Source organism: Rhinopithecus roxellana, chromosome 14 (assembly GCF_007565055.1).
Source record: "Rhinopithecus roxellana isolate Shanxi Qingling chromosome 14, ASM756505v1, whole genome shotgun sequence".
In the NCBI taxonomy this organism is placed as follows: domain Eukaryota; kingdom Metazoa; phylum Chordata; class Mammalia; order Primates; family Cercopithecidae; genus Rhinopithecus; species Rhinopithecus roxellana.
Genome location: NC_044562.1, coordinates 77,395,402 through 77,423,171, shown reverse-complemented (window position 1 = coordinate 77,423,171; position 27,770 = coordinate 77,395,402). Strand labels below are relative to the sequence as shown.

The 27,770-nt window shown below is 38.4% G+C and overlaps 1 protein-coding gene across 1 annotated transcript; it reads left to right on the top strand.

The window, feature by feature from the left end:
* The first annotated feature begins 28 nt into the window (after positions 1–28).
* Positions 29–27,770, top strand: ERICH2 (glutamate rich 2). The gene is made up of 10 exons (XM_010377615.2): positions 29–528; positions 6,476–6,506; positions 6,706–6,754; positions 6,969–7,005; positions 9,096–9,191; positions 11,234–11,382; positions 13,639–13,826; positions 21,009–21,066; positions 26,829–26,900; positions 27,561–27,770. Exons 1-10 carry the CDS (start codon positions 29–31, stop codon positions 27,683–27,685), a joined length of 1,305 nt encoding a protein of 434 aa, XP_010375917.2. The 3' UTR covers positions 27,686–27,770.

Sequence of the window (27,770 nt, the reverse complement as noted above, 5' to 3'; positions counted from 1 at the left end):
CTTCCCTCTCCCTCGCTTAGAATCAGGTATGAACACCGACATTCCAACCCTCTTTCCTTCTTCGGCGCTCCTCAAGGTAACCGGTGCGCGTGCGCACGTCAATCCGAGGGTGTGTGCTCCCAGTTTCCGGCGCCGCGGGACACCCACGACCGCGGGGCTGTCCCTCAGCCCGGCCGCCCGCCCCGCCCCCCCGACCCGCCTCCCAGCCCCGCCCCGGGCCCTCCTCGCCCCGCCCGCTCCGTCCCGTGCGCTCCACGGCCCTCCGGCCTGGGCCCGCCTCCACCCAGCCTCTCCGTGGCTCCCCGGGCTGCCCCCGCCTCCGCCCCCGCCCCCGCCCCCTCCCCCGCCGTCGCCCCATCCCCCCAGCCCCCACCCTCGGCTGCTGCCCGAGCTTCCTCCACACGCCGTGCAGTCTCCACGGCGACGCGGCGTCCCAGACTCGGAGCCCAGAGCCCCGCGCGAGCAGCTAGCCGGGCTGGCTCTCGGTGTCTGCCCTTCGGATGGTCGGCTGGAGAGAGCCGCCAGCTGGTAAGACACTCCGAAGCAAAGACCAGTCTACCTCTCCCTAGCCCCGTGTGCAGCCTGACCCATCCCCACAGCAGACCACCCCCAGACGCGGCGCCCGAGCCTGCGGACTGCTCTACCGCTCCTGGTTCGGGCTCTGGGCCCCGCGGCTGCCAGGCGCCGCCGGGAAGGGAGGATGCGCGCGGCTGGGGTGCGCCTGGCTCGCGGCACCCTCCTCCCGCCGTGGTCGGAAGAGGTGAGGAATAGCTGTTCGGGTCTACGCGGGTGTGGAGATAACTGGGCGATTCTGACAGGCTTGTCTACACCACCATGCTTTGACCTGCCGGTTTACACGCACCAACTCCTTCCCGGCAAATAACTAGGATGGCCCAGCTCATCCCAGGGCTTCCCGCCCCCTCCGTCAGTCCTTGCCCTTGCCCGGAATTATTTTACTTATTTTTGGAAAATTAGTGAAGACGTCACTACTAGCTAGATATAACTTGCTAGCCATACAAATTTCGATGGAATTTGGACAAATCATTTGTATTCCCGGGCCTTGTTCTCATCTTATGCGATGATGAAATTGACTTGAAACTTCCAAAGTGTTGATATTGTTGTCTTTTGACTACTCAAACTACTCTACACTGAGCCCTTGTAGCATTTAAAGTAACACATGGTATAATGATCAATTTATTGTTTGGCATAGATGTCTTGGCTGAATCTATTTTTACCCCAGGAGAACCCCAGAAAGTCGCTTTTTAAAAATCTGAAAAGGACACTGGAAATGTCTTTTAATATGTTTCATTTTTCTAAAAATCAAATGCAATGATCCCCAAATCCAACTTGTTATTTTTTAATTTTTATTTGTTTTTGTGAATTAAAATTGTTTTGGTTTTTGTAATCTCTGGAAAACAACAATAACAACAGCATTTCTCTTTAAGTGTTAAGAGTTTTCCAGAGCTGAATTCCATCATCTCTGTAGGTATTTCACTGCACCCACTCCAGAATCCCATAGCTTTCCACTTACGCTCACCGGTTGAGCCACATCCTCACTGTTTTCTCCCCTTTGCCCCATCCAGTTTCAGCATTTAGAACTGGCTTCATTTGTGACAGTTCACCTTCAGGACTGGTCTCCCTCGGCTGTAAATATTAACAATAGTATAGGAGGAGTTATAGTAATTGTAGTTCTAGCAGGAGATGAGTGCTACTATTATTATTTATTAGTAGCTAATTATTTTAATCCTTGCAATTTGACTCTATGAATACGTGGTATTTTTATCCACACTGTACAGTTGAGGAACTGAATCACAGAGAGGTTAAGGAATTTGCTCAAGGTCACACAATTTGCTGGGATTTAAACATAGACAACCTGACTCCAGAGTCTGGAATCCTAGCCCTATATTACACTGTAAAGGAAATATGTAAAATTTATATTTAGTCACTTTAAAGAATGACTGTAAGTGATGGATGATCCTTGACACCATTCGTATACACATTTGAAGCTATGCCATGAAATATTGTTCCTGCATCATGTAATGTTCTCCCACCAAGCTCCCTGAGGATAGAAGATAGTGCTTAATCAGCTCTGTCTGTCCTTCTTAGCAGAGTTGCAGGGCCTGAGTGTGTAGCTAGCTAGCTATTCATTCTGTCTTTGCCTATTAGACTACAAGGTAGCTTATAAAAACCAGTAGCACAAAACAGTAAAATACTTGCATAAGTGGGATGAAGAAAAAACATGTAATGTCTTCCAATATTACAAGATAAATCTAAAATAAAAATTTTTTGAAATCTGAATTTTAAATGTTGGTAGTTCATTTTATAAAAGCTGTTTTTGTTTTTTTGTTTTTTGTTTTGTTTTTCCTGAAGTCTGTGGAGTGTGGAGTCCAAATAATACCAATTGGGGAGGTTCAGAATCTTGTGGCCTCTGGTTGCATGACTCCTAAACTACAATTTCTAAATCTTGTGGCTAATCTGTTAATCCTACAAAGGCAGTCTGGTCCCCAGGCAAGAGGTGGGTTTGCTTTGGGAAAGAGTGGTTATCATCTTTGTCTCAGTGTTAACTATAAACTGATTTCTTCCCAAAGTTAGTTTGGCCTATGCCTAGGAATGAACAAGGGCAGCTAGGAGGTTAGAAGCAAGATGGAGTCAGTTAGGTCAGATCTCTGTCACTGTCATAATTTTATCACTGTTACAGTCTTTGCAAAGGCAGTTTCACCTCTCTTCTTCCAGTTCTGCCTCCACTGCCTGCTGACTCTCCTTAGGTATCTCCAGTCCATGAGCCCAAAAGAAAGAATTTGATTGATCCTGGTAATCACTATTCCTCAGTTTGGACAGTATGGGAAATTACACTGTAGTCCCTTAGAGGGAAGCATTTGTTACAGTACTTTGAAGCTTGCTCTGTCACATACATATAAGAAGTTAGTACCCACTTCACCTATAAGATTCTGAACTTCTCAGAGTATCTTCATCTTTGTGTCCCCAGAGCTTAGCACAGTTATATCTGACATGTAGTAGGTGCTCATCAAATGTCTAGTATTGTATGATTTATTGTCTTTTTTTTTTAGAGACAGAGTCCCACTCTCTTGCCCAGGCTGGAGGACAGTGGCACAGTCATAGCTCACTGTAACCTCAAGCTCCTGGGCTCAAGCCATCCTCCCACCTCAGCCTCTTGAGTAGCTGGGACTACAGGCACACACCACCATGCCTGGCTAATTAATGTTTTATACAGGCGTAGTTTTGCTATGTTGCCCAGGCTGTTGTCGACCTCCTATCCTCAAGCTATCCTCTGGCCTTGACCTCCCAAAGTGTTGGGATTAGAGGTGTGAGCCACGACATCTGACCCAAATACCTGTTTTAAATAGACATTGAATAGTGCATGAAAATTTGGAACTATCATAAACTGTGCTGTTCCCATTGCCACAAGGACTGTTAAAAGATATCAGCTTTATATGTGTTCTAAATTAGTCTGCTTTTTTCCTGGAGTTACTGATCTTTCTAAACAAGTGTCAGTACTTATAGGGTTTAGGTAGTTTTTGAAATTAATTAAAAGCCCTCAGAGATAATCTGCTTGTCTCAATCGCAGTAAAGGCCCATTTTTGCTTCCCTGAGCAATTTTAATCATCCCCATAGGACATCTTTCCAAACTTTTCTTTTAAATAAAACGTTGAATTGTTTCAACAGTGTCCTTCCTATATGCCAGGCTTTGCTGAACACTTTACCCAGATTATTCCATTTAATCCTTATAATAACCCACCAAAGGTGGCACCATGGTGATCCCCATTTTTCGGATGGAAGAATGGAAGCTTAAAGAAGTTAAATGACTGGTCCAGGCTCACCTGGGAAGGAACTGGAACTGGGATGTGAATCTAGTCTCTTTCACTCAAGAGCCCCATTTTTTTTTTTTTTGAGATGAAGTCTCACTCTGTCACCCAGGCTGGAGGGCAGTGGCACAATCTCTGCTCATTGCAACCTTCACCTTCACCTCCCGGGTTCAAGCAATTCTCCTGCCTCAGCCTCCCGAGTAGCTGGGACTACAGGTGTGCACCACCACGCCGAACCAAATTTTTTTTTTGTATTTTTAGTAGAGACGGGGCTTCATCATGTTAGCCAGGATGGTCTCGATCTCCTGACCTCGTGATCCGCCTGCCTCAGCCTCCCAAAGTTCTGGGATTACAGGCATGAGCCACCGTGCCCATCCCAAGAGCCCCATCTTTTGAGTATTATTCTGTACTGTCTCCCAAGGAATTCAATGTAATGAAAGGAGATGAAATGGACATTTCCTAGCTAATGATAAAGCCAGACCTAGCAGAGCATGGGTCTCCATCAAGGGCTGAGATCTGTCCATCCTACGTTTTCACCAGGTGAATATGGGAGGAGAATTATATGCACGAATGTTTCATCTAGGTGAAGAGTGGAATGTTGCAATCTCTGAAGATCCTAGAGCTAGAAAGGAAAGGACTGCTCTAAATATAAAGGTGGGCCAGCATGCTGGCTCACGCCTGCAATCCCAGCACTTTGGGAGACCCAGGCAGGAGGATCGCTTAAGGGCCAGGAGTTCGAGACCAGCTTGGCCAACAAAGTGAGACCCTGTCTCTTCAAAAATAAAAAATAAAAAAAATAGCTGGATGTGGTAGTGCACACCTGTGGTCTCAGATACTCAGGAGGCTGAGGTGGGAGCATTGCTTGAGCCCAGGTGATCGAGGCTGCAGTGAGTCATGATCATACCACCACACTCCAGCCTGGGTGACAGAGCAAGACTCTGTCTCAATAATAATATTGTTAATAAATATAAATGTGATGCTCTATGGGACACACAGGTACCCACGGGATTGTGGAACTCTGTGAAATGAAAGTCTCTCTCAGGGGAGATCGTGTTAGATTTCTTTTGTTAAGGCCTTATTTAAGTTCATTATTGCTTTGTTTCCTCTTTGGAGCTTTACTGCCCTAGATAATCAGAGGAAAATCTTTCATTTATCCTAGAGTTTGGTCTTCCACCACTGTGTTTCCCCAAAAGATGCTGTGCTGTTCTGATAGAATTTAGTTCTCTGTGAGCCTCTTGGAGAGCTAATGAAATTAACATGTGTAATGTCTGGCTAGGTCAGCGTTCCCCAGAAAGCAAAGCCTGAGGCAAATTTTATATACAACTACTTTATTCAGGAGCATAAGTCAATGTAAGGGACTTGGATTTTAAAAAAGTAAAAATTTAATATGAAATAATGACGCTTCCCTTTTACTGTCCATAGTCTTGGCCCTGAATTTTATATTCCAGAAATCCCTCAGTAGGTAATAATTATGATAATTTTTAAAGTCTGGTTTGGGCATGGGAACAGTGTTAGAGGGGTGAACAAGTGAATTGTTACTTAGGAAAATTGTAAGTATGGCCACTCGCATACTTGAAAAGAAACCTTGAGTTTATTTTTCTCTTAACTATGAGAATGAAATTTATCCAGATATATAAAAGGCTACCTTATAGGAAAATCAGTCCTATGATCAGGTAACTTAGGTAAAAATTCATAGAGAAAACATTGTACCCTTATATTAATAAACACATGAGAACTTATGAGGTAAGCATTATATTTTAAAATCAAAAGTCATTTCTATATGTATTTAAATAATACTTTATTAAAAATACCATATTTTGAAATACTGTGGAAGAATTTCTTCGTTCTGGTCACATGTACTCTGAAAGGTGTTTTGTTGTTGTTGTTGTTATTTGAGACAGTCTCGCTCTGTTGCCCAGGCTGGAGTTCAGTGGCGCAATCTTGACTCACTGCAACCTCTGCCTCTCGGGTTCAAGCTATTCTCATGTCTCCGCCTCCCAAGTAGCTGAAATCACAGGCGCCCACCACTGTGCCCAGCTAATTTTTGTATTTTTAGTACAGATGGGGTTTTGCCATGTTGGTCAGGTTGGTCTTGAACTCCTGACCTCAGGTGATCCACCCGCGTCAGCCTCCCAAAGTGCTGGGATTACAGGCATGAGCCACCGCACCCGGTCTTAAAAGGTGTTTTTTTGTTTTGTTTTGTTTTGTTTTGTGACACCAATAAAGCTGGAATGTGGCAGATAAGTTACATAAAACCAAAAAGATAACAGAGAATTTCTTTTCTTTTAAACTGTTATTTTAGGTTTGGGGTTATGTGTGAAGGTTGGTTACAAAGGTAAATGTGTCATGAGGGTTTGTTTTACTTATTATTTCATCACCCAGGTATTAAGCTTAGTACCCCTTAGTTATCTTTTGTGCTTCTCTCCCTCCCCACTCCCTCCCTGCAAAAGGCTTAATTTCTCTAGATTTTTTTAACTAAATTTCATAATCCAGAAGAATGAGATTTTACAGTTAGAATGGAAATAATGCTACTAAATACAAAAACAAAATACTTAATACCCAACTGACAGACTGTGTTCTGTGTTCTGTTTGTATTTTGAATCTATGTAAGTGTTTAGAGGCTTATGAAGTAAATATTTTGGTTTTTGCAGGACTTCTGTAGACAAGACAGATACTGTAAAGGTGAGAGTATATAATTTTTATAGGATGTTTTGGGTCTATTTTACCATCAATTTGTACAGTTTTTAAATAATCAGCTTTAGTATAAAATTGCATTTCATTCTAGATAATAGAAATGTTTACATAAAGGCTATTAGTAAATTATTTCAAATATCTCAAACTAAAATAATAATGCTAGTTTTTATTTCTGCCTCTATTTTAGACAGCAAAGAACAGACAGAATGGCAGATTGCTAATGTCTGATCCAAAGGGTAAATGATTTATTACTTTGAAAGAATATGTTTAGCCACTATTTTGTCCTAAATATTAAGAAGAATATTAGAATGGCGAGTGTCATTGAATGACTTAGCAGTTAAATCCTTTATTATTTTGCCTATCTTTTTAAAATTCCTATTTGCCATTTAGAAATGTATGTTAGGGACATCACTGTTAATAAAATACTGAGGGTATTTTTTTCTTTTTCAGAAAAAGTGACGAGTGAATCAAATGAAGCAATGTCAGAGTAAGAAAATGTCTTTGATTGTGCAGCTGATTTCTCCCATGCCTTTTAAGCAATTAGAACTAGATAATGCAGCCATTTGTCACCCAATTAAATTTGAAAGGCCAGAAATGCATGGATTAGCACTTCAGCTTTTGCTTCAGTCAAAGCAGTTGTTAACTTAGATAAAAGGACAGTTAAAATGAAAAATGAATTTTGATAAAAATGTAGAAGTGTAGATAATATTCACTTCTGCTTTTTAATGCTTAAACACCCTGTATTCGGTATTTTACTTGTATCATAATTTTCATAGCTCATTCCTAATTCCCTTTGATACTTATTTCTTTCAAAATATTTCTTCAAGTGAATATTTACTTTAAAATTAAACCAATTATTTTCTATAACATGAATTGTTACTACTCAATAAAGAAAATAATCACCTCAACTAGTTGAAGAAACTGGTGTTAAAAAAATTACATCGTTTCCAGCCTTTTGGCTAAGATCAAGTGTAAAAAAAAATCACAGTACAATATCAATTTAGTAACTAAATGTTAAGTATCTGCCCTGCTCAAGACTCTGATTCTGATAATCTATTAAAGCCCTTCCTGTATTCATCTCTTACTTCCTGAAAAAAAAAATCTCTATTTATTCTATGAAAAATTACAGCTCGAAAGTTGATCATATACACATTTGTGAGGATTACTGACAAATTAGTAGGTACTGTTCTGGTGGATTCTTCTATTCAAATTCGTATTGTTTTGGTTTATTCTAAAGATTGGCTGGGAAAAATTCTACCGTAGGCAACATATATTTAAATGTTCATATTGTCAAAACTAAAAATGTCCACCTTGGCTTTTGTTGTAAATTATATATATATTACATATTATATGATACTTTTTTTTATTAAAGAGAAAGTAATGTATAGCAAATCAGTGACAGAGGACCTTATTTATTGTCATTTAAAGTTACAATCAACCAGACAGAAAGAGCCTTGTTACATATAGTAGTCTACATGTAATTTTATACGTATCCTATTACATGGTTGAAAACATTTAATAAAATCTAAAAAATGTTTAGTTGTCTTTGAGGGATATTTGAAATGTAACTTTCAATAATAGTAATAGAAGTTAGTAGATCACAGATGAAAAGAAATTACTGTTGTATCCATGAGCCCCAGTGTTCTTTGAGTGATAAGCAGTGTTGGAACTGCAGCAAGGGGCGTTCCACCTCCTGACGTAGATAAACCCCAGGGATAAATCAGATGCAGCCTAGGCCAAAATAGAAAAGCAGAGTGGCTACTTGTTCTCTTGATCTCAGTCATAATTGCATCTGCCTCTCAAACTGCTTCTTGCAAGGTCAAAATGATCATTTCCCTTCAATTTGCTTGCAGAGAAGGAGAAGGGTAGACAGTGTAGCCAATAAGCTTCACAGGTGTGTAGTTTTGCCACCTCAGGTACTTCACCCAGAGTTGAAGGTAAACAGGGCTAGTCCTAGAGAAAAATGATCAAGTAGGAAAAAACATCAGGGGGGGATCTTTGCACGGGAAGAGTGTGACTGACCTGCAAAGCTGATGAATTTTTTCAGTGTAGCTTCCATTCCACTCTCCACCCTGCTGCTGTGGCTTCATAGTCTGACTGGCAAGCGAGATTTGCCAAAAGATTTCATTTAGGTTGGGTTAGGGAAAACTCAAAGTGTTTTCATTGCTTTAGTTTTTGTATTTTTCACTCCAGTCCCAGCCACAAGAAGTATGCGAACTCTATAAACCACGAGTTTCAAACTTCTGGGCGCACAAATCCCACATTTAACATTTTCTTTTTCCTTAGAAATCCTATGTGGGAAAGATTTTGTCTACCCAGCAAAGTGCTTTTAGTTGACAAACTATTTTCAGCAGTAGAAATAAAATATGCAGGTATTTGGACCTTACTTGATTTTTTGGTCAAGCTTTCAAGCATAAAGATTGAGGGGAAAATGGCTGAAGCAAATCCACAGCACTCAACACTGACTGAGCTTGAAAAAAATTATCTCTAGGACTTTTCTTACATAATCACATGTTTTATAACCTTTTCTAAAATGAATAACGAGCTATTTTTTTATTCCCATTTTTATACCTCAAGTAAATGTCTCTTTGGACGCAGACCAAGATTGACAAGCAAACTTAATACCCCACCAACACAGGTCTCTCTAAATGTAGCTAAGACATTCTCAGAAAAGTAAGTTTTAGTTAATTTTGTTTTTAGGCCCATGTTTGACAAGTATAAATCATTTTATGACAAAGTTTAAAATAGAAATCTCCTGAAAAAATTATTAATTTCAATAGAAGTTTTGGGATACTTCCTAAATATACCCAACACACTGAGGAAAAAATTCTAAAACTTAGGTTATCTGCCCTCTATCATAAATATGTTCCAATGGAGTGTCTAACCTGATTAGCTCTGTAATTCTATTAAGTACTAAATTAAATACTTTTGCATTTCCAAAGGATATTACTACATAAAGTAAAATTTTAAATCTTTCCTCAGTTGTAATTATAGTTAACAAAAACAGATGTTATAGTATACTAGTTACCTGTTTTTCTTAAATAGTTAGGGGCCTTGTGACCATAAATAGCATCACTTTCTCAAATAGAAGTCAATAGATTTTAGGTAAAGAGGAAATTGACCTTTGGGCCTCTGATTCTTTGAAACTACGCAAGAAAGACCATAGAAAGTGAACAGAAAAGCCATTTATATCTTACTGTTAAAATCAGGATTTGATCAGCTCTCATGCAGGTATTTTTCTAGCATGTTCACTGCTTCCAAATAGTAATATTCCATTTATCTTCAGGTCATTGAGTATGTTGGTTGCCTCCATGTGTGTTTCATTAAAATTATTATAGGCATTTCTAGTTATTCAAATACCTAGAACTATACTAGCTCAATTCCTTTTTTAAGGTATATAACTCAGTGAATATATAAGTGCCATATTTTATTCTAAAGCACACATTTTTTTCATATTTTAACACCTTTTACAATCAGTGTCATCTTACACTTATATTTGGCAATATTTTTTCTTTTTTAGTGTACATAAAACAATGGTATGTCTTATAAATAGATGGTATCTTAGATTCAATGAAATACTTTAATTCAGGGAAGAAAAAAGACATCAAAACCCTTTTATGTAGATCAGCTATGAGAGCATATAAATTTTAGTAATCACTAGTGTGGTGACCTTTTACATAATAGGAGTCTCACAATCCTGGAAACTGAATATTTCAATGATTCCACAACTTTTCATATGTAGAGTTTCTTCTTGGATGCTTTTTGTCACAACTAGAAGATCGAACGGGGCAGAGGCAGAACAAATGTAAATCATCTTTGCTGTGCATTTTTCATTTCCAGAGAAGGGTTTTGCTTTAGCCATATATACTGGGGGAGTAAAGATTCCATTCCCTCCCATAGTATTAAGAATATAACAACCTGGTCAACCTATTTGTTAAATTAGTGCATAAGACCACTAACTTAACTACTAATGTTCTGGATTCATATTTCCATGAGGGAAAAAAAACAGAGCCATGGTAACTTTGGGGAACAAATAATACTTTACATCTTTTTATATATTTCCATGCAAACTAGAAGGTGAATTTTTAAAACTTTATGAAGGAGTCAAATTAAAAGGTTCTCAAGGCCTCAAAAAAAGAGACTTGGGATTTTTTTCCACAAGCATAGGGTGCCTATGTTTGTGAACAGAGGGCACCACATTAAGAATTCCTTGTTTCAGTGTGTTACTTACTAACATGAAGCTTCAAGTTTGAAGTCTAAAAGGGAGAGTTAACCCATTTTTAGTTAAGCTACTTAATGAAAAAGGCTATTTTATGTTATGACCAAGGGCTAATATTATGCTATGCATAAACATAGCATTTAGCAATGGCAAAAATCGATTCATAAACTTAAAAACTCAAGGCTAATTTTCTTAGTTTTATTCCATCATGTCACTGTGATGTACCAAAGACATTTATATAACTGATTACTTAAATGCTGTGTGTTAAAGAACTCTGAAGAGTCTAGGAATACAATTACAAATGCCAGTCAGCAATAGAATTTTAATCATCATAAAATAATTTGTAATGCTTTTCCACAAAGAAGATACTACATTTTAGCTATTTAGTTTATTGTTGGCATATTATATTGTATGTTTATATTAAATGTAGTGTGTGTGTTTAAAGCATTAAACAGAATTATGACCTAAGAAAATATTTTTTCACTGTCTAACATAGGAAGGAAGTCCCTTCTAAGAATATTGAAAATAAAGTCTCTTTAAAGAATATTGAAAATAGAGTATCTTCAAGGAGTATCGAAAGTAAAGATATCTTAACAAATCTACAGTCTGACCTACTGTCATCTTCCTGCTTAAAAGAAAGCACGGGTAATAACATTTGTTTCACTGAATTAACTAACTATGGCTTCTAATTGAACCTTCCTTTTCTGCAACCTTGGGGAACTGACAACTCTGTAGATCTGGGGCGGGTAATGAGAATCAGTAGTTCTTCAAAGTCATGTTCTGGGTGATTCTTATATTCAGCCTGATATGAGATGCATGGATATACATTACATAAGATGATAATTATAGAGTCTTAAGTCCTGGAATAAGTTAAAATACCTATGAAAGCATTAACACATTCCATTCATTTAACAACAGTTGAAAGCCAGAGTGCCAGGCACTGGTTTAGAGGCTGTGGATACAACAGTTGGCAAAATAGGGAAAGCCCTTGTCCTTATAAAGTTTACATTCTAGTAGAAGACATACAGCTGACTATTAAAAACAAGTAACAGGCCAGGTATAGTGGCTCATGCCTATAAATCTCAGCACTTTGGGAGACCAAGGCAAGAGGATCAGCCCAGGTTGAGACCTAGAGTTTGAGACCAGACTGGGCAATATAGCAAGACCCCACCTTTAAAAAATTTTTTAAATTGAAAAAAAAAAAATTGCCAAGCATGCTGGTATACACTTGTAGTCCTAGCTACTAGGAAGGCTGAGGCAGGAGGATTATTTGAATCCAGGAGTTCAAGGCTGCAGTGAACTATGATCATGTCCCTGCACTGGGTGGGTGACACAGCAAGACCGTGTCTCAAAAAGAAGTCTAAAAGAAATTGAAAATTAAAAATAAAAATAAATAATAGGCTGATGTAAAGATAGTAAGTTATCCAAGTTGATTGTTCATAGCTACAGAATTAACTCCTTGTTTTACTCTTTCTCCCCTTCTCACTACTGCACTTGACTAGTCTAAAAGAAAAAACAATTAAAAACACAAACACTGTAATCTTAGCACTTTGGGAGGCCGAGGTGGGTGATCACTTGAGGCCAGGAGTTCAAGACCAGCCTAGCCAACATGGCGAAACCCAGTCTGTACTAAACATAAAAAAATTAGCCAGGTGTGGTGGGGTGCACCTATAGTCACAGCTACTCAGAAGATTAAAGCACAAGACTCGCTTGAACCTGGGGAGCAGAGGCTGCAGTGAGCCGAGATCACACCACTGAACTCCAGCCTGGGTGACAGAGCAAGACCCTGTCTCCAAAAATAAATAAATAAATAAATAATAAATAAAAATAAAAAAACACATAAGCAAGATAATTACAGGTTGTGGTAGATGCTATAATGTAAATAAACAGCTCCTGGGGAGAGGGCTGCTTTAGATCTAGGGATCAGGAAACTTCTCTCATGCTGCTAAGTGTTTGTGACATGAATGAGATCGTTCCTGTGACATCACAAAATGTCCCTAATTCCTCATTATGACCTCCCTTGGTGACATCAGTGCTTTGAGTCAGTCTACAGGCTGGGTGCACACTGGACGATCAGGGTGGTTGTGAGCTGATGGAGACTGTAAATGAACCAGAAACAGGTAGGTGGATGGCCTGAATAACACAACCATCATACTCTTGGAAGAACTTGATATTCCTTTTCAGGGTAGTACTTTGGGTTTAGGGTCAGGAGTTTGTTTTAAAGTCATAAGTTTTATCTTTTTTTTTTTTTGGTCTTTGGTCTTTTTTTTTTCTTAACATTGTCTTATATGAAGCTCTCCTAGATTTCCTCATTTTCTTCTTTCTAACACAAATGGGTATACATGATTTAGAACAGCTCATGGCCACCTTCCCATCAAAGAAGGCATCTCAAAGACTTCCCAGGCACTCAAATCATACAAGAAGGGGTGGGTGTAACACAAGTTCAATTTCAAACTGTGAAAGACTTACACAAAGCTGAAGGAGCCAGCAGACTCACTCAGTAGTATTTCCCCAGGAGATTATTTAAACTTACTTTAATAGAAGTATATTTATTTTATTGTGTATTAGTAAAAATGGACAAGATATAGTTAAGACTATGGACTCTAGGGCCAGACTGACTCACAGATCTACCACTTAATTAGCTGTGTGAAGTTGGCCAGTATATTTAACCTCTCTGTCCCTCAGTTTCCTCACCTATAAATGGAAATAAAAATAGTACATACCTCATTGATGTTGAGAGATTTAAATGAGTTAAAACATGTAGTGTTTTGAATATAAGTTTGTCATGATAATTGTTACTTTTATTAATATATCAGTTTAATGAATGGTAATAGGATCTGGCAAAATTTAATTTGCAAACTTTTCGATGTCTATTGATTAATTAGGTATATTCTCTTTTAGGTGAAGTGAGCAAAGATGCAGTCATTGTAAAGCAGGAGAAAAATAATGAATATTGCCTTCAGGATATTGATGATAAGTTGTCAGGATCAGCAGAGGATGATGATGAAGATGATACCAATGAAGAAGATAATGATGAAGATAGTAACCCTAAAAAGAATACTCAGGCCCCACTAGAGTTAATGGCAGAAGTAAGTTTTACTTGTGCATATAATTTAAGAAACTTTAAAATATTGAAATAACTAAAGATTGAAGATTTAAAATCACTACTGTGAGAACTAAAAAAGTGGATTTCACGGAGATAGAACATAGAATGGTGGTTACCAGAGGCTGGACGGGAAGAAGGGAGAAAAAGAGAAGTCCGTTAAGTGGCACAAAAGTACAGTTAGATGGAAGGAATAAATTCTAGTATTCAGTAGTATAGTAGGGAAATTATAGTTAACAGTAGTTTATTACATACTTTAAACCAGAAGAGAAAAATTGTAATATTCCCAGCACAAAGAAGAGATAAATGTTTGAGATGATGGTTAATCCAATTGCCTTGATTTGATCATTACACATTGTATACAAGTATCAAACATGTACCCTCAAAATGTGTACGATATTATATATCAATAAAAAATGAACATTTAAAAAAATTAATAAAAAGATCCTTGTCCACACATAGATGCTTACCTGGCTACTCATCTCTCTTACTGCTTTCACCATGTTAGAGGTGAAAGAAGATTCTGGAAGGGACATGCAGTATTTTGGTAAGGCTGAGGCAGGGGTAAGAGAAGTGTTGGTATAAAACTCTTCAAGGACTGATTTAAGGAAAGCTTTCTATACAGTGGGCACTATGCTAGATGCTAGGGATATAGAAATAAATAGGACATATCTTTGCCCTTGATAACAGGCACATATATAAATAATTACAATAAGATGAAATGCATGCTAGTAATAAAAGTATTAAGTTTCTGGGGACAGGGAGGATTAAGGGGCTAACTGAGAAAAGAAGCAGGAGGAACAAAGAATAAGAGGAGGACTTTTAGAGGAAGAGACACGAATAGAATCTTAGAAACCTGAAGGAAGAGGCAAGTGTAGAATTCAACTGTTAAAACAAGAGAAGGCATTACTGGCATCAGAAGAGGCACATATGAAGGCACTGAAGCCTGAAATACACACTCAGAAATTATACATGAGCATTTACTGACAATTCTATGGAGAACGAAACAATTTTACCTCGCTTGTTGTGATATCACAGTCTACCTTTAATTATTATTATACAACCTCATGTATATTGTATAATAGGACACTCATTTCTCTTTCCCATCCTTTGTATTATTTTCCCATACATTTTACTTCTATTAATGCATATATTATAAGCCCCTCAATACATTTTTTTTTTTTTAGTGGTTAATTCTCTTTTAAAGAGATTGTAAAATCTCTTTTCAAATGTCCTTTTTATTTACCCACATATGTGCATTTTCTGGTGTTCCTCATAGCTTCCTGTAGATCCCAATTTCTACCTGATATCATTTTCCCTTTACCCAAAAAACTTCTTTTAATATTTCTTATAATGCAGGTCTACTGGCAATAAATTCTCTCAGCTTTTTTTTTTTTTTTTTTTTTTTTGTCTTGAAAGGTCTTAATTTCACTTTCATTTAAAACAAATATTTAGCTAGAGAATTCTAGATTGCCAAAATTTTTTTTTAGTGCTTTGAACTGTTGCTTCATTGTCTCATAGCTTGCATAGTTTCAGAAGAGATATCTGCTGTTCTTCTCTTTATTCATCCATATATAATGTCTTATACAATTTTTTTCTTCCATATTATTTGATTTCACAATTTGATTATAGCGTGCCTAGGTGTGGTTTTCCTCATAGTTCTGCTCATTAAGATTCTTGGATCTGTGAGTTTATAGTCTTCATCAGGTTTGGAAAATGTTCAGTTATTCTTCATATATTTTTTCTGACCTCTGCTCTTCCTCTTTTCATCTAAGGTACAATTGCTAAAACACTGAACCACCCAGTATTGTCCCAGAGGTCAGATATTCCACTTAAATTTTTTTCAGTTTTTTTCATTTTTTTTTTTTGGATAATATATATTGCTATGTCTTCAAAGTTATAATCTTTTCTTTGCAGTTATAATCTGCTGTTAATCTCATCCTGCATTATATTGTTTTGCATTTCAGATACTGTAGTTACCATCTCTAGAAGTTCTATTTAGATATTTTTATACCTATTATTTCTCTCATCATCACATTCATATTTACCTCTGTTTTTGAGCATATGGCATGTATTCATAATAGCTGTTTTAACATGCCTGCCTGCTATTCTATCATCTTTGTTCATTCTAGGTCAGTTTCTACTGATTGTTTTCTCCTGCTTATGGGTCTTATTTTTTTCCTTATTTGCATGCCTGTATTTTGTTTGTTTGTTTTAATAGATGGGGTCTTGCTTTGCCAGGCTGGAGTGCAGTGACTACTCACAGGCATAATCATGATACACTACACCCTCAAATTCCTGGGCTCAAGCAATCCTGCCTCAGCCTCCCGAGTAGCTGGGACTACAGGTGCACACCACCACACCTGGTACCCTGACAATTATTTACTGAATCCCAAACATTGTAAATTGTATGTTTTTGGGTATAAATGTTTGTTGTTTTTCTGTAAATATTGTTGGACTTCTATAAATATTTGTTCTGGGGCACAGCTAAGGTGCTTGGAAGCAGGTATCTCTTTGACCCTTGCTTTTAAACTTTGTTAGGGAGCATCCAGGGCAGCCTTTATGTAGCGTAGGGACAGTACTAAGGCAGTGCCCTTATGGGGATTCCCCAATGCTCTGCATTTAGGAGGACCTTCCACTCGGGCTGGTAAGAACATGAGCTGCTCTCAACCCTATCTGATAGCCAGTGATTATTCCACCTGCTCATTCTAATGATTCTTTCTCCAGGCTCAGATAGTTTCTTCACACTCACATGCAGATCATTACCAGCCAAAGACTCAAAGAGACACCTCTGCAGATTGCTGGAGCCCTCTGTCTTTGTGAAACTCCCTCCTCTTTTGAAAATTATAGCCACCTTGGCTGTAATCTCTGCAGTCCAAACTATGTCATTTCAACCCAGAGAAAATCACTGGTTTGTGTTTAGATTCGTCTTCCTCATGCTGGCCCCTGGAAACAGCCTACAAGTGGTAAGCTAAGGCAATCATAGGACCCACTTTGTTTCCCTTCTCTCAGAAATACCACTGTCCTGTGATACTTGTTGTCCAGTGTCTGAAAACTGTTGTTTCATATATTTTTGTCCAATTTTATGGTTGTTTAAGGAAGGACAGTAAGTCTGGTCTCTGTTACTCCATCATGGCCAAAAGCCTCAATTAGATTTTTAGCACAAAATAAAAAATGCTTATGTACTTCTCTTCTTAGATAATTTAATCCAATTGCTAGCCATGAAATCACATAAAGAAATCAGTCATATTATATTTACTATATTTCCTTCCTAGAATAAAGCATATATAGGAAATTTTGAAACCTCCTTAATATTAAAAGGTGCTTTTAAGAAGGAAGAAGAAAAATTGATGCCAAATATTAGAAAGACTTCACTTAGTCTTCCTTTTGTCTAGACACCTAAATCATTCTTGAATTATAGAGCATTCAATGACCCTATTTACCATAACCAGACTCTGGAGTTGCTTATTTTCTTTTTTTCTTTCTTTTTCAACATTTAATTATAAAAGTCATCCATTAATTCATTTTCATGTAAAAATTCAGATAATATGAGATTGCTTACTTTCATATCTTGTTTTGTACTATGGATAAGATTTCTTGTTTTCACAATGCATCCCTTTTTAATTGTCCCAATTTTTATTTTTTTATTTTATTAATTTTTTTTTTTTTTAGATGGAGTCTTGCTCTGTTGCCCAGATGGAGTGCAGTGGCAGTGATCTCAGCTCACTGCACCTCTGCCTCCTGGGTTCAAGCTATTCTTCTCCCTCAGCCTCCTGAGTACCTGGGACTACAGGCACACACCACCATGCCCAGCTAATTTTGTGTGTGTGTGTGTGTCTTTTTAGTAGAGACAGGGTTTTACCATGTTGGCCAGGATGGTCTTGATCTCCTGACCTTGTGATTCACCTGCCTTGGCCTCCCAAAGTGCTGGGATTACAGGTGTAAGCCACCGCGCCCAGCCAATTTTGTAAATTTTAAAACCTATAGAAAAATGGAAAGAGTAGAACAATGAACACCTAAATACTCTTTACTAGATTCACTACTCATTAACATTGTGCCTCATTTGCTGTATCTTTCTCTTTTGATAGGAGAGGCATAGATATAACCTAGCCATATACTTCTTTTTTTTTTTTTTAATTTTTTGAGACAATCTTGCTCTGTCGCCCAGGCTGGAGTGCAGTGGCACCATCTCACCTCACTGCAACCTCTGTCTCTGGGTTGAAGTGATTCTCCTGCCTCAGCCTCCTGAGTAGCTGGGATTACAGGTATGCACCACCATGCCTGGCTAATTTTTTTTTTTTTAAGTAGAGATCGGGTTTCACCATATTGGCCAAGCCAGTCATGACCTCAGGTGATCCGCCCACCTTGGCCTCCCAAAGTGTTGGGATTACAGGCGTGAGCCACTGCGCCCAGCTTAGATATATACTTCTGACTGGAACACTTGAAATTAGTTGTAGACATCATGAAACTTCACCCATAAATACTCAAGCTGGATCTCCAAAGTTCGTTCTTCAGTGTAACACTATATCCTTATCACAACTAAGAAAATTAGTAATAATTCTGTAACATATAATATTCCACCAGATTTAGATTTCTGAATTTATCTTTAAAATGGCTTTTCTAGCTTCTAGCTAGATTTTTTTTTTTCCAGTCAGATTTCATCAGTGTTTATGCTTTTTGTTTAGTTGTTAAGCATGTCTTTATTCTGAATATCACAAATACTTTTGTACACCTGTCTTCAGCGTAATTTTGGAGTGTTAGATAATTCTCATTGAGGGCTTTGGCAAAACATCCATTGCAAAAATTTCGTAATTTTACTGCCCTTTGAACTGTTAAAGGAAATATATTTTATGCTAACAAAAACAACAAATAGGTCAATACAAGGGAATTTGAAATTGATTCCATACTTCTTTTCTTTTTCTGAGGCTAGTATTATTAATATAATGCTTCATTAAATACACTACATATTAGATAATATTAAGCAATTCCTAAATGTTTAGGTATGATAGTAATATTTGGATTGGGTTTTATAGTAATGTAAAATGAGACGATATCTGTAAACTGCTTTACAATAATCCAGACAGAGCGGGGGAAAGAGTGTGTGGTGATATTGATAGAACCCAAATTTTGAAGCTGAGAATTGGGAACTTGGATTTCTTTTACTATTCTCTCTATTTTTGTGTATATTTAAATTTTTCATAATAGATTTTAAAAATATAAAAATAGCTGCATATTTTATTGATCACATTCTCTGTCCATGATCAATTAAACTAGGCATTAATAACAAAAATAACAATAACAAAACCACTTAAAACTAAAAAAAATGTTTCTAAATGGCATGAATGTAAAAGAAAAATAAAAAATAAACTTAAGCTAGGCACAGTGGCTCACGCCTGTAATCCCAGCACTTTGGGAGGCTAAGGCAGGAGAATCACTTGAGATCAGGAGTTCAAGACCAGCCTGGCCAACATGGTAAAATCCCATCTCTACTAAAAATACAAACAGTTAGCCAGGTGTGGTAGTGCATGCCTGTAATCCCAGCTACTCAGTAGGCTGAGGCAGGAGAATTGCTTGAACCCAGGAGGCAGAGGTTGCAGTGAGCCAGGATCACACCATGCACTCCAGCCTGGGCAACAGATCAGACTCCATCTCAAAAAAAAAAAAAAAAAAAAAAACTCGAAAACTATTTGGAAAATAGTGATCACCATAACACTAAATATTAAAATGTTGAAAAAAACTTAAAATTTCAAATGCTTCAATGATGATGATGATGATGATTCAAGGAAGAATGACAATAAATGAAGTAAATATTAATGCCAGAAACTAGAAAAATAAAATAAACATAAAACAAGAAAAAGAATGAAAGAAACTTTAATTCAAACTAAAAACCAAATTAATGTATCAAGAGCTGGATATTTGAAAAAAGGATGACATAGATATGAACTACTAGATATCATAATTAAAATGGAAGAAAACCACAAATAGGAATGAAAATGTCTTAACCTAGACAAGAATAGATTTTGAAAATAAAAGAATTCTATTGCATGAGTTGAACATACCATGTTAATTAGTATGTGAATGAGAATTTTGATGAAATTAATGACTTATAGAAAAATCTCTGGAAGAGTTATATTTACATTAGAAAAAAAAATTTTTAAACCCATGGGAGAAACTGAGAAAAGTGGTAGAGAACTACTTCTGAAAACAGTACCTGGGTATTTATCAAATATCTGGAAGAGTATGAGAAGGGTCTCTTTTATATTACTATATGCCTCTATCTCTTACAGAATAAAACTCATACACCTGCATGTGGTTCAGAATATGTCACACACAAGCAAGAACAATCATCGAAGTATAGGGGATTTTGTGTGCTTTTTTTTTAATGGAAGCAGTCTAAATAGCTATAATAGAAGATTAGTTTAGTAGATTGTAGCCTAAGTAAGTAAAAAATATGTAAGAATATTTCATGCCATGGGGAGAAAATGATCACAATCTGTGGGGTTTTTTTTTTAAGTTACTAAATAAAATGTGGTAAATACATATGTGTTCATTTATGGAAAATAATACCTGAAATTATACATGAAGATGTTAAAAATAAATGTGTTTATTTTTCATAGATGGTAGAAATGTAAGTGCTTCTTAATTGGGGACAGAATGTGTTTATTTAGCTTTTAAATTTCCTACATAAAAAGATGTAGTATTTTGTAACAAGGAAAGTATAATAAAAATAATAAAAGCAAAACTGGATGATATAAGAGCAATGCTGGAAAATATCAAATGTACATTTTGTAAGTCTGCGTTTTTTTCAACTGTCATATAATTATGGACTCAGTTACAAATGAAACCTGTATCTGAACCAAAGGAATATTAAAATAAAGTGATTAATGTCTTCACTATCTGTGCCAGTTGAATCAACCTACATATTCTCAAATTGTTCAGTAGTACATACACAGTATGGTTGCAGGAAAGCAGAGGTATCCTTACCCTATGTGGCTTTGCCATCAGAGGTCCTTCAATATCCTTGATTAATTGATTGGTTATAGACTGACTCCTGGAAAAACATGGAAATGTTAAAAGCAAAACAACTAATCATTAATGAAAGATTTTCTAGGGAGTTTGAGTTGACAACATTTAAATTCACTTATCTGAAGAATTTAATGTTTTCCAGTTCCTGAGAGCAGAAATGGCCCGAGAGTACCAGTTGGCAAAAAAATTATGTCAGATGAGTAAGTACAAAATACTTTCATATTTTCTAATCTTTGTTTTCAAAAACAAATTCAATAATATGTAAGATGGCTTGATTATCATAAGTCTAGTGAATTCCCTGATAGTGTCTCAGTGATTCCTTGATAGTAAATTAGGTTGGTTGGTATAAGGACTAATTTAGATCTCTAGAGTACATTTTAGTGGAATAAATTAATGTAATTACCATCACTGGAAAATAAATAAAAAATTTTACCCTCATGATGATGGGTTAGTAGCTTTATACCTTTAGTTTCAGAGAAGTGTCAGGTGGTACAGCAGTCAAACCTTAACTGAACATGCATTTATCCCACAAACATTGAGTGCCTACATGTGCCAGCCACTGTTCCAGGCACTGGAAATACAATAGTCAGTCAGACAGATGACAATCCCACATTTGTATCTAGTGTTGGAAAGACAATAAACAGACAGTGTGTCATGAATGATAGGTGCCATGGTGAGAAATAAAGTAGGGAAGAAGGAATAGAAGGTAGTGGAGGAAGGCAAAGCAGTTTTAAATAGGATGGCCCAGGAAGGCCTCACTGAAAGACTTGAAGAAGAGCCACATGAATATCTGGAGGACGAGTGTGCCAGGGAGGGTGAATGGCAAATGTGCTATGACAGGAGTGTGCCTGAAAGGAACAGCGAGGAGGACAGTGTAACTGGAGCAGAATGAGCAGGGGGAAGTGTGATAGGAAATAAAGTCAGAGGCGTCATGGGCAGGGGGTTGTCAGATTGCATAGGATCTTTTCTTGATTTAAAAACCTTCCTGTTTCCCCTGAGGTGGGAAAACCTCTGCAGGCTTTTGAGTAGAGCAATAGTATGATCTACCTTACTTTTCTTTCTATATTTGGTTTTTAGTGGTTTGACTTGATGTTCAAAATAGTTGTGGGTTTTTTGTCGCAGTTGTACTGTTCGGGACATTGCTGAGTTTCTTACCTCTGTGGGTTGATGTTTCTGCCAGATTTGAAAATTTCCTGGCCATTACCTTTTCAAATACCACTTCTACCCTATTCTCTCTCTTATCTTCCTGGGTCTCCAATTACACATAAATTTGACTTTTTTTTTTCCTGGTATCCCATGTGTATCTTATATTCAGCTCTGGTGTGTTTTGTTTTCTCTCTTCTCTTCTCTTCTCTTCTCTTCTCTTCTCTTCTCTTCTCTTCTCTTCTCTTCTCTTCTCTTCTCTCTTCTCTTCTCTTCTCTCTCTTTTATTTTTTTTTGAGACAGGGTCTCGCTCTGTCACCCAGGCTGGAGTGTAGTGGTGCAATCTCAGCTCACTGCAACCTCTGCATCCTGAGTTCAAGTGATTCTCGTGCCTCAGCCCCCATGAGTAGCTGGGATTACAGGCTTGTGCCACCATGCCTGGCTAATTTTTGTATTTTTAGTAGAGACGGGGGTTTCACTATGTTGGCCAGGCTGGTCTTGAACTCTTGGCCTCAAATGAGTCTCCTGCCTCAGCCTCCCAAAGTGCTGGGATTACAGGCATGAGCCATGAGGCCTGGCTCTCTTTCTTTTATTTCTATGTGTCAGTTTTAATATTTTCTATTTACCTGTTTTTGAGTTTCTTTATTCTATCTTCTGCTGTGTCCAGTCTGCTGTTAAAACTATTTAGTGAGTCCAAGATTGTCTTTTCCATTTTAGAATTTCCATTTAGCAATCTGGAAAGATTCTGGTTCTCTGTTGAACTTTATCATCTTTTCAACTATTTTATGCATCTTTTTCTTGTAATATATTAGTCATAATATGTTAAAAAAGAGAAAATAGCAACTCTACAATTAAACTTGTTGATAGCAGGACTCAAAATATTAAGTAGGCCTGGTGTGGTGGCTCACGCCTGTAATCCCAGCACTTTGGGAAGCCGAGGCGGGCGGATCACAAGGTCAGGAGATCGAGACCACGGTGAAACCTCGTCTCTACTAAAAATACAAAAAACATTAGCCAGGCGCGGTGGCAGGCGCCTGTAGTCCCAGCTACTCAGGAGAATGAGGGAGGCAGGAGAATGGCATGATCCCGGGAGGCGGAGCTTGCAGTGAGCCGAGATTGCGCCACTGCGCTCCAGCCTGGGCGACAGAGCGAGACTCCGTCTCAAAAATATATATATATATATTAAGTAGTGTTAAACTTAAATTCATTCTTACAGTAAAGTCCTTAAGTGAAAATGTAGTACAAGGATTGAGGGTCTGCCCTGGCTTGCCTCGCAAGAGTCCCAGTTGTGGAGAGGGTACTTCTAGAACATTGGCTCATTTTGCAAATGGGTTTCTTGAATACTTCAACACTTCCTATCTTATGTCTGAGGTAAATAATCCTTTCTTTTTTTTTTTTTTTTTTTTGAGACGGAGTCTCGCTCTGTCGCCCAGGCTGGAGTGCAGTGGCCGGATCTCAGCTCACTGCAAGCTCCGCCTCCCGGGTTCACGCCATTCTCCTGCCTCAGCCTCCCGAGCAGCTGGGACTACAGGCGCCCGCCACCTCGGCCGGCTAGTTTTTTGTATTTTTTAGTAGAGACGGGGTTTCACCGTGTTAGCCAGGATGGTCTCGATCTCCTGACCTCATGATCCGCCCGTCTCGGCCTCCCAAAGTGCTGGGATTACAGGCTTGAGCCACCGCGCCCGGCTGTAAATAATCCTTTCAAGCACTTTTGACCTTGAGAGCCATTGAATAAAATATCTTAGTCAAAATTATTTTTGATGACCCACAAATATAGAATTTTTTTTGAGACAGGGTCTTGCTTTGTCACCCAGGCTGGAGTGCAGTGGCACAATGTCGGCTCGCTGCCGTCTCAATCTCCCAGCTCAGGCAATCCGCCCACCTCAGCCTCCCTAGTAGCTGGGACTATAGACGCATACCACCACACCCACTAATTTTTGTATTTTTTGTAGAGACGAGTTTTGCCATATTCTCCAGGCTGGTCTCAAACTGCCTAGGCTTAAGTGATCTGCCTGCCATGGCCTCCCAAAGCAATGGGATTACAGGCAAGAGTCACTGCATCCAGCCAGAATTTCTAATTAGAAGAAATCCTGACAGAATCATGTTCAATCCTCTATTTTTATAAAAACACTGAAGTATTATTGTTACTATTTTTGAAACAGGGTCTCATTCTGTCACCCAGGCTGGAGTACAGTGGTACGATCACAGCTCACTGCAGCCTTGAACTCCTATGCTCAAGTGATCCTACTACCTCAGCCTCTCAAGTAGCTGGGACTATGGGCACATAACACCATGCCCAGGTAATTTTTGTATTTTTTGTAGAGGCAGGGTTTCACCACATTGCCCAGGCTGGTCCCAAACTCCTGGGCTCAAGCGATCCTCCCACCTCAGCCTCTCAAAGTGTTGGGATTACAGACATGAGCCACTGCACCTGGCCCAAAGTGGTTTTTAAATGGAACTGAAAGTCAAGAGTCCAAAGTACTTTACATTTCTCCATTCATCTCATGAGTGACTATGAGATTTGGTGCCAATAAATCTTCCTATTTTTTGGTCACTTCACCTATAAGTCAAAAACCTGCAGCTCAGTCTCTTTAGGGTGCCACACTTCTGCTCCCAGACAGCCTGAGATTCTCTACATAATACATGGAGGTCCTGGAAGATTTATTTCATAAATTATCAGTTGTAAATGTTAAAGAATAATGGCTCAAAAACCAAAATACTTCATGCCATTATGTGTCTAATGCAAATACAGATATACTGTATCTTCTGAAAATTTCGTTCCTACAAAACCTTCTATTTATTTTTGAGTAAAATAACTCACTCTTTCCTATTAGCCTACAGTATACTTTTAAAGAAACTAGTATCTAAGGAAGCAAGCTGGAGAAACCCTCTTCTGGAAAGAAGCTTAGCCTCAGAGATTTAGACTATTAATGATAAGCATATTTTAATCCAAGGTAAAATGGGTAAAAAGTTACTTTGCTCAGAAACCTTATGTGTATGTATAATGATACATAAAATACCTATAGGGTCCTTAAAAGCAGCTTCTAAGCAAGCACACAGTCATGCTAACCCAGACTGATGACAAATTGTTAGTTAGTAGATTAGGAAATAAAGTCCCTTCTTTGGTGTATCAAGATGAAAGCCATGGGTGGGGTCCTATGAGCCAAAGGGGTCTAGTTGAACCATCTACAATGTCCACAATGGTTCTCTCTCTCCCTCACTCTCTCTTTTTTTTTTTTTCCCCCTTGGAGACAGAGTCCCCCTCAGTCACTTAGCCTGGGATGCAGTGGCAAAATCTCGACCCACTGCAACCTCCATCTCCTGGGCTCATGTCATCCTCCTGCCTCACCCTCCCAAGGAGCTGGGACTACAAGCATGTGCTACCACACCCAGCTAATTTTTGTATTTTTTTGTAGAGACAGGGTTTCACCAGGTTTGCAAAGGCTGGTCTTGAACTCCTGAGCTCAAATGATCCACCTGCCTCAGCCTCCCAAAGTGCTGGGATTACAAGTCTGAGCCACTGTGCCCAGCCTCACAATTATCTCTTACTTTTAGCCAGATGAAGAGCACTCTTGATGTTTCAGTGCCCCCCTTGGAGGCCACCAAGATATTAAACAGATGATGTGGAGTTATGAATACTCCTCAAGGCTGGTAGGAAGAAGTAGAGCGAGATCTGTGGAGCGAGATCTAAAAAAGTGAATAAAATAGTCTAGACAACTCTGAAACTAAGCTTATAAATCTTTCTGGCCTCTAGGATTTCAGTAACATACTAACAAGCCTAAAAAAGTCTATTGGTGTGGTCCAAAAGAAAGGTGACACAGTCACATAAAGGATCAACGGAAAGGAATAAATAGTGCTGAAAACAATGGGTCCAATGAAGCTGGAGAACGTTGTTAAGCAGGCGACGACCAAAGTGTGGACTATAGTAAAAGTTGTCAAGATGAAGAGAAAGAAGTAACATCAGTTTCCCCTATTGGAAAGATGTAACAAAATGGCATCTCTACTATGGAAGAGGTTGCATTAAAAACAAACAAAATCTTCCTCTGTGTTTCGATGAGACCTTTAGTAAAGGATGTCACGTAGATGGGTGGATGACATGAGATGAAGGATTAACAGACCTCTAGGCACACAGTCTTCTCATTAGCAAAGTCTCCATATTTTGCAGGATTTGTACCTTCTTTGAGAAATGATTATGTTCATGAAACACTCTGGCTACTGGCCTATGAGGGAAGCCATGTTGAGGTGATAGAGATTGCATTCTATGGATAGGAGGTAGAAAATATAATGAGGGCTGGGCGCAGTGGCTCACGCCTGTAATCCCAGCACTTTGGGAGGCCGAGGTGGGGTGGATCACCTGAGGTCAGGAGTTCGAGACCAGCCTGGGCAACATGGTGAAACCCTGTCTACTAAAAATACAAAAGTTAGCCAGGCATGGTGGCGCACACCTGTAGTCCCAGCTACTTGGGAAGCTGAGGCAGGAGAATCACTTGAACCCGGGAGGCAGGGGCTGCAGTGAGCCAAGATCACGCCACTGCACTCCAGTCTGGGTGACAGAGAGACACACTGTCTCAGGAAAAAAAAAAAAAAAAAAAAAAAAAAACAGAAAATAAAATATAATGAGGATCATTTATCTTCCAAAGCACAAAATATAAGTGCAGCATTTTCTCTGTTTGCACTCAGATGTATCTGTGGTATAATTGTTAGTGTTTATCACTTTGTGCATTTCACCTGCTCTGAGTGACAGTTCAATTTCATTCTAAGGAGCCTGTTTGCTGAAACACTGAACGTTAATAACACACATTCTGTTGTCCATTTTCAGTCCTCATCTATGAACCAGAAAATCCTGAAGCCAAGGAGTTTTTCACACTTATTGAAGAAATGTTGCTGATGGGTAATTTTAAAAATTGAAATTCCTTGTTTCTCACAGAACTATAAGCACTCACTTTTTAAAAACCCATTATCCCGGGAGATTGTCAATACATCTTTAGGAAGTGGTTAAGAAAAGGCTAAATGACTGTCCTAAATGGTTTAGTGAAACAGCTTGTCCTCTGTGGATGGTCACAATGACCCCCTTCTCTCTATGGGACAGAACTGCCCAAGCAGAGCAGGCTGCCTGGGGACCAGGCATCAGGTACTGACAAGCAGAACATGCTAACACAGCTGCGTGTTAAAGGAATTACCCACAATTCCAAGGGAAGCCAAACCCTCTAAATTACCATGTCTTACTTCCTTTCAATGGACAATTTTACTACTGTCAATAAAATTCTATGATAGAAATAATTCTATGAAATTATTAAATAGAATTTCATTGACAATAGTAAAATATTTTTATAGACCTATGTTTTAAATTATCAAAAACACCTGTATGCCAGTAAAAATATGTTTCTTCTTTGTACTACCACTTTGACCCTATGTGCAGTTAGCCAAGTCCAACTCAGTTCTTATGTTGTAAATATATGTATTTCTTGGTAGAGGGAGGGGCAAGGAGAACTATTTCTCAGAGTGAAATATTAAGAAGCACTTTAAGCAATCCTCTTCCTTTCTGTGGCAGAGAAAACTCAGAATCGTGAACAAGATGGTGAAGACAGTGATGAAGACAGCAGTGGTGAGAGTAAAGGAGAAAGCGATGAGGAGCTGAGTGACGAGAGCTCTGATGAGGGTGAAGATGGATCATGAGTGTTGCTGCGATACTTAAAGCTTCATGTATTTTCATTAATGTATACCATGCAAATATAAAGACGAGAGTGGCATTTTAGTCTAA